This window comes from Helianthus annuus, chromosome 2, assembly GCF_002127325.2.
Source record: "Helianthus annuus cultivar XRQ/B chromosome 2, HanXRQr2.0-SUNRISE, whole genome shotgun sequence".
NCBI classification, from domain to species: Eukaryota; Viridiplantae; Streptophyta; class Magnoliopsida; order Asterales; family Asteraceae; genus Helianthus; species Helianthus annuus.
The window spans coordinates 26,415,102-26,422,672 of record NC_035434.2 but is presented as its reverse complement, the minus strand read 5'-3'; the positions used below and the strand labels follow the sequence as shown (position 1 = coordinate 26,422,672).

Below are 7,571 nucleotides of genomic sequence, written 5' to 3'. Positions count from 1 at the left end.
GGGTCGTCAAAGGAATGGTGTGAGTTCGATCTTTGCAAAGGTATAAAAGAAGGTGGTTGGTTGTTAGGCTCGTTCTCCGAGTGGGGCCCAAAAGAATGCAAATACGAAGGTGAGGAACTGAGAGAGAAGGCGTTCAACGTAGAGCCTCCATGGCTCCTGCGGGCTAGTACTCATGGTGATTGAAGGCGTTCGCCAGTGCGATGGTCCGGCCTCATGATTATGGCCCGTAACTGGGCCCTTGCCTTGTCCTCTCAAAAATTTTGGTGGCATTTTGACCTGCAAACATGGTTAAGATAACGACCAATATATATAAAATAAAAGGCCGAATAAATCAAAAACAAAACAGAGTTTGTCCTATGTTCGTTGTCTAGACTCGGAACTCGAAGAATGTGCAATTCATGCACTGAGATTAAACACAAAAGGTTAGTGTTTAATTCACTCAGCGTTGGCTCTGATACCAACCTGTCACACCCCTAATTTCCACGTGTCACCGGTGGGCCCGGTGGGGAGTATCGTGACGTAGTTGATATCATCATAGTCAAACAACACAAATTATAAATGCACAGCGGAAGCATAAAGATAGATTTATTTCAACCAAACAAACTGTAATATCCAAGTATCACAATGTAGCTGAAATAGATCCACAGGCGGATCAAAATAAAAAGGAGAAACTGTTCAACAGATAATGGCATCCAAGCTTGCGAGACTCTAACGATGCTAAGGAGTGGCCAGCCTATTACGTGTAGAACCTGCACTTAATCTTTTTGGGGAAAATACGTCAGTTTACACTGGTAAATACAATTTAACTGACTCATTTTTGAAAATCTTTTAAAAATTGATTTGAATGCACATGGCACAAAACTTTTTATAACTTGGGATAATTAATCAAATTTAAACTTGTAAAAGAATTACATGTTCATTATGCGTTTAGTCGCCCGATTCGTGTCGGGTTTAAGGTTAATAGACACACCACATAGTATAAATCCGCGGCGGGAAGCCAACGGTTATACCTTAATAAATATGGACACATTGTCGGGTGTACGCCTACACCCGCGTGTCAAGGTGGTGGCCATTTCATGAATGATGCCAAGGATATCCGGGACATGGTCACTAAACTCCCAAAGGCGTAAAACAAACAAAACCAATTTTTAAACGGGTCACATTGATAATACCCAACTACTAATGAGTTAGGGTCAATTGCCCGACCAATCGGTATTTTATATACCGTACCCAAAGCCCGTATAATGGAAAATAAGTTAAAAGTATTTACCTGAGCAAGAATAAACCACAATAAGCAATGCAAGTGTCTTTTACTGGTCTCCTATTCTGGAATGAAGGTTTATAATAACCTATTAGAATTCTAACGGGTCTTTAATATAGCCTAAGCTTAGACCGGTTAGTTTCAAGGAATAAATACGGTTTAATCGCATGGAAGGCGAAAACCGGAAAGGAATGTGATTTGGACCCAACAAGTTTGGAGACTTGTATAATATGGGTAAATTAAACACATTCTGGATTTTGAGACAAAGATGATACGGTTTGACCCGTTTCGGCTAATATGTGTAAACTAGTTACATAAACCGATCCGAACGCGGAAGTGCGTAACGGGTAACCATATAAATCGTATACAAGTTTCCTGAGATTATATGCACCAAATATGTTGTGATATCAGTAAGATATGTCCTATTATGCCCAAAATAAATTTTAAACTCAAACTACGCCTTATAAGGGCATTCTAGTCATTTAAAAGGGTATAAAAGAGTTAAACTAGCAATCTAAGTTATATAGCTGAATAACTCAGTAAATATACTTAGTTAACTATTTTATAACAGTATAGTATCAAATATATGTGAATTTTATTAATTATAACCATCTTATGCACCGAAAGGGCATTTTGGTAATTTCACATAAGCCTAAAAGGTCAAAACTGGAAACCTGAGTTTGAAACCTTAGTTTACTGTTATAATATAAAATTTTACTAATATTTAAGTAGGTATCAATTCTTATATATATAAACTAGTTTTGATACATACAATGTCATAAAAATGCCTAAAAAGGCGATTTGGAGCCATTTTCGGGTTTTGAAAGAAAAGCTGATGTTTTTATAATTCCAGAAGGCTCAAAATAACTTATTTAACATAATAAATCAGTAGAAAAAGGTTTGAGGTTAAAAGGATTTATAAAACTCATTTTATAGCCTAAAAGGGCATAACCGGCAATAACCGAATTAAGCTTAAAACTCTAAGTTATGCTTAGCCTAAAAATAAATAAAAATCTCTAAAAATCTCACAATATTATTATATATCAGTGGGTATAAAGTTTTGTATAAAAATTTGGGTTTAGATAGGCTATATGCAAAATATGCTTATTAATTACTAAGAAAACTTCTAATTACGCTAATGAGCATATCTCTTAATCTAGACCTCAAACTGATGTCAAATTTTAGGTACAAGTTTACAATTCAGTAACTAAGATGTCTACCCTTTTATATTTTCAAAAATCATATTTTATGGACATTTGGCATAATGGTCAACATAAGGGCATTTAACGGAAACTTGCATAATAATTAGACAACTAGTGAACCAAGCCGTATAATCACAAAGGGTTATACTAACATTTTACTAGGTTCAAAAGAAGCTCTAAGGCAATCCTAAACTTGACTAAAATGGGTCAGAACTGAAAGTCAAAGCGAAAGTCAAACTATGCGACTTTCAGTTCCAAACCGGGTCTAAACAGAAAATTGTCGAGTTGAACATGTTGGGACATGTTCATCCTATTTAATGATCAAACAGGTTGCATGTATCCTACATTGCTAATTATGAGTTAATTTGCATTTAACCATTCTGTTGACTTTTTAAAATATACGTTGACTCGGCAATTAACATGGTTAGAGTGGGAATCCGGAAACACCCTTTTAAGGGTTTATTACCCACATAATTACCTACTTATAGGTATTTTTAATTCGAGATTTGACTGAGTAATTATGGACTAATCTCGAAGTCAAACCTTAATTACGACGGTTTGACTTTTAGCTAATTAACTAAGCTAAACTTAATTATGAATGGTTAGGATTACTTACAAAGATCCTAAATAGGATTAGAGACTTAAGAGGAACTTGTTTGCTGTCCAGAGAAGCTCCAGAGAGTGCCTTAAGTGTAATGTGAATAAGCAAGGAAAAATGGTCACAACTCAAGTCCTTTTATAGTGAACAAAGGAGCTCAAGATCATGCCAAGGAAGTCTAGGATAGTTACAAGATCATCCCAGATGTCCCTATGTGGCTAAATACTGCCTAGCAAGTCCCTTGTTTCGAAAACCATCTCAATAAGGCGGTGCAACAGGCTGAACAAGCAGCTGTCCATTTTCTGCTGCCAGCGACAGGCTTACGGACTGTAACCCTAAGCTCTTGCGGTCCGTATGCTCCTCTTGCGGACCGTATGCTGAATTGGTTGCGGTCCGTAACCGACCTTTGCTGAAATCGCCCAGGTGTGCACCTTACGGACCGTAAGCTTAAAGCCATACGGTCCGTAACCGATGGCCAGAAGCCAAAAATTTTACAAACTTCCAAATCTTGACCATGCAACTTTACAAGTCCGAATGCTATGCCATTTTTTTCAGTTGTGGGCCCTTCTTGCTCAGCCATTGCATGCTTGCATGCCCCTTACATGTTTCTGGATCCTTGTGGGAGGTTAAAGTGACGGAAATTTCAAGAACAAGTCTTGGATTCCACAGTGGTAAATCATGCTTGCTTTAACTATCTCCAACTCCCATTGTAGGATTTAAATCAGAATTTTCTTGTAGTAACATTCCTAATAACCCAATTTCCATATAAAGATGGAATTTTATTTATTTAGAAAGCAATCGGTTAATATATCCGATGTTTATGACGCTAACGGACGATTAACCCCGTTAGAATCTCTAAAGCTACTGGATCGCGAATTATGGACAAATGATTTAAGATTCTTGGGATTTATAAATTCGGGTTGCTCAGAGGTGTTTTAATAACATGTCGCCCTTCGGTCGTTCCGAGGTATTTTTAATAACATGACGCCCTCTTTAAAATCCTACCATACATCTTTTTATTTGATCTGGGTTCCTGACACGTTTGTCTCTCATGACACGTGTCTTTATTTTATTGGGCATGAATTTTTCGAGGTGTTGCAAGAGACAAGAGCAAATTGAAAAGGAAACTGCAGAAGACGTAGCTGCAGCAAATGATGTCATTGAGAAGGCTCTCAAACAAATGTCTGATAGCTTACAACTTTTCACAAGGCCAACATCTCCAAACTCATCAGCAAATAAATCTCTCCCAAGAAACCCAATTAAAAGTACTAAAGTGGATGTCTGATCAAAAGACCCACGTATTGACCTTGGTCAGATCCAATGGCGAAGTGAAGTACATATCAAGGAAAGAAGCACTAGGCCTTAGTGTTGAAGATTTGCAGGATCTCCTTGAACTTACACTGTGTAGGGATGAGGATGACTCAAGTTCCAAGGGTTTTGAAGAAGAATTTAAAAGAAAAGCTAAGGAACTTTTGATGAGAAATAAAAATCCTGAATAATGAAGGGTTTTGGCATTATCTGTTCCAGTGGGAGATTGTTGGGATTGAACCCTACCAGAGGAACAGATAATAAAAGCCAAAACCCGATCACAACAATGGATTCACAATAAGCAGCTGTTTACTATAAGCTTTCCCCTTGACTGTGGCTCCAACATCTGACATACTCCAAAGTACTGCCCTTACCAACAACTGCTGACCTACAACTACTGATTAGATCAAAGACTGATGGACTAAAGCCCTGCTGCCCAATCTACTACCTTGAGTCAAGCACTGCTGATCATGACAAGTACTGCTGGGTTCACAACAGTGGAAGGATGCAGCAGCTGTTTATGTTTACTTTGTGTAATGTAATGCAAACATCAGTAGTTAGCAAAGCAGTAGTTGCATAGATCAGTAGACAGAGTTTGTTAGTTTGTTAGATGTCACTTTCATGGTGACGTCAGCTGAGATGCCTCAGTGGTTTGGTTTGCCTATAAATGGAGCAGTATTATGTACTGTTACATTTGATCGTTTTGGGTGAGTTCTTCTCCTCAATTCAATCCTTTCATCTTGTGCAACCAACCTTGGGGTATCAGGCTGAGGGGGAGTTTTGTATTGTAAGCATGCTTGTAATCTGTTGATTTGTATTGTAATCATTCGACTCAATTTGAAACATGTGTTTATCAATTCTATTTCTCCTCTTTGATTGTGTTTACAAAGTTTGTTTTCACTTCCGCTGCACTTAATTCTTCATTCATATCTTTTGATTAAATCAATTTATACAAACAAACACAATCATGACAGCCTCCGATCCTAACACATACTTATAATTTTTACTTTCAAAAATCTTATTCAGCCTGATATGTGCTAGAAATGAGAAGAAAACCCAGCAGTTGGTACCTACTGAGGATCATATCTATGAATTAATGGAGCCGGCAGCGGAGAACGGAGGTGAATCGGAGGAGGAGACAGCGGCAGAGAAGCGGAAGCGAGTGGCGGAGGCGTATATGGAGAAGATGAGAGCGGTTTCAAGGAGAGAGGATTGGTTTGGATCTGTGTTCTGTTTTAACGAAAAAACAAGACCCAGTACTTGTCTGCCAATTAGAATCTTAAGGCGTCACTTCCAGGTTAGGGTTTTTTCTATACTTGAAATTCTTGATTACTCGGTCAATTTTCGTGATTTAGCAAATCTGTGTTATATTTGGATCACAGAGATAAGATGGATTGGTTTGGATATATGTTCTGTTTTAGTTTTACAAAGTGATGAAAGTTTATTAATATAACAGAATATTTTATTCTAAATTAGTGAAATAGGTATCTAATTGAAGGTTTTCATTTTTTCTTTAACCATCGACTGTTTAGTTTTGCGTGTTGTTTTTCTTTTGGTTCTTACAGCTGGATTTAAAAAGGATTAAGGCTGTTTTTTTGGTTTTGCAGATTCCATTGTCTCTAAGCAATGGCGCAGACAAATTAGTGCTTAATTTGGTTGATTTTGTGTACAGGTACCATGGTTAGTTTTATAAATATGTCTTTAACCTACAAACTGTTTATTGCTAATTTTTTTTGTTACAAAGTGTGAATTTGTTTGGATCTTCATAGAATGTTATTGATCTAGGATCTGCATAAATATCTGATATTCAGTTTTAAAGGGTTTGAAAACAGTGGTTGAAACCACTGTTGTAATCAAATTGGGCTTGGGGAAAACACCGGATGAAACCATTGTTGGGTAATATTTTATTGGGTTAAAACTGTGGTTTGAAACCACTGTTCGGCTAAAACAAATCAAATTGGGCTTGGAGAAAACAGTGGTTGAAACCACTGTTGGGTAATATTCTATTGGGTTAAAACAGTATTTTGTGGAGAAAACAGTGGTTGAAACCACTGTTGGGAAAAAACTGTGGTTTGAAACCACTGTTCGGCTAAAACAGTGTTTTGTGGAGAAAATAATGGTTGAAACCACTATTGGGTTAAAACTGTGGTTTGAATCCACTGTTGGGTTAAAACATTGTTTTGTTAACGACTCCCATTTCCCTGTGATATCAAATATTTAAAATTTATAAGTTTCATCATATTTTACTTCAAAAATTTGCTTATGTATGTTAGTTTGTTGCAATTGAGAATCTTACAAAACAGATTACAGATGCAGTAATAGTGACAAGATACCTAAAGGCAACACTTGTGATTCCAAGCATTAGGGGAAGCGAACCTGGTGATCAAAGGTTAGTCACGTCAGATTATTTTGAACTTGGTGTTATTTTTACATCTTATTTGAATATTCAGAGTGATTTTTTCCATGATAATGCTATATCTATTTGTTGCTATAGGCTATTACAACAGTGCAAAAGAGGAAGATAGGAAGTTGGTTGTCTACACAAACACCTAGTTAGGAACCATCCAGTTCTTGATTAGAGACTTAATGTATTGTTTTTTTACTAATATCCACTTCTTTGCCCAGGTTGATTCTTTGTCTTATACCTGTAGTTCATTTTTTGTTTAGCGGCTATAGCCTTTGTAAATTAGTCATCTATATCTGTACTTCCTACAATATATTGTATTAAACCATTTCATTTACGACTTGCTAAATTTGAGAGTCTTTCAATATACATATTCCAATAGTCTTTTATTATCTCCATTAATTATATGGTGGCTGAAGGTAATCAAAGATAGGCCTTAGCAGGTAATGTTAATCAATGGCCTTTTTTCATGCTCTTGGGTTTGATGTTAACACACACGAAAATATTATCAACTAAATTCTAATTACTACTGTAACATGTTGTATTTATTCAAAAAAAATGTGTGTTTGTTGTTTTGGCATGATTTTCTAAGAAACGATCCGTGTTTGCACACGGGTCTTACCGCTAGTGTCACACCCCCAAAATCCACATGCGGAGTACCATCGCTAGGTGTGTGACATGACCAGGATCCAGCCACCAATTATACTAAGCAATTTAATTAATAACATAAGTAATATTCACCAACCACAGAGTTAGCAAACATCATAATCAAAGTTCAAAAGTTTTAAGTTCAAATAG

At 36.7% G+C, this 7,571-nt stretch overlaps 1 protein-coding gene across 1 annotated transcript; it reads left to right on the top strand.

The window, feature by feature from the left end:
• Positions 1-5,346: 5,346 nt before the first annotated feature.
• Positions 5,347-7,140, top strand: LOC110912638. Its single transcript, XM_022157409.2, has 4 exons — positions 5,347-5,666; positions 5,977-6,041; positions 6,680-6,758; positions 6,864-7,140. Exons 1-3 carry the CDS (start codon positions 5,466-5,468, stop codon positions 6,732-6,734), a joined length of 321 nt encoding a protein of 106 aa, XP_022013101.1. The 5' UTR covers positions 5,347-5,465; the 3' UTR covers positions 6,735-6,758; positions 6,864-7,140.
• The last annotated feature ends 431 nt before the right edge of the window (positions 7,141-7,571 follow it).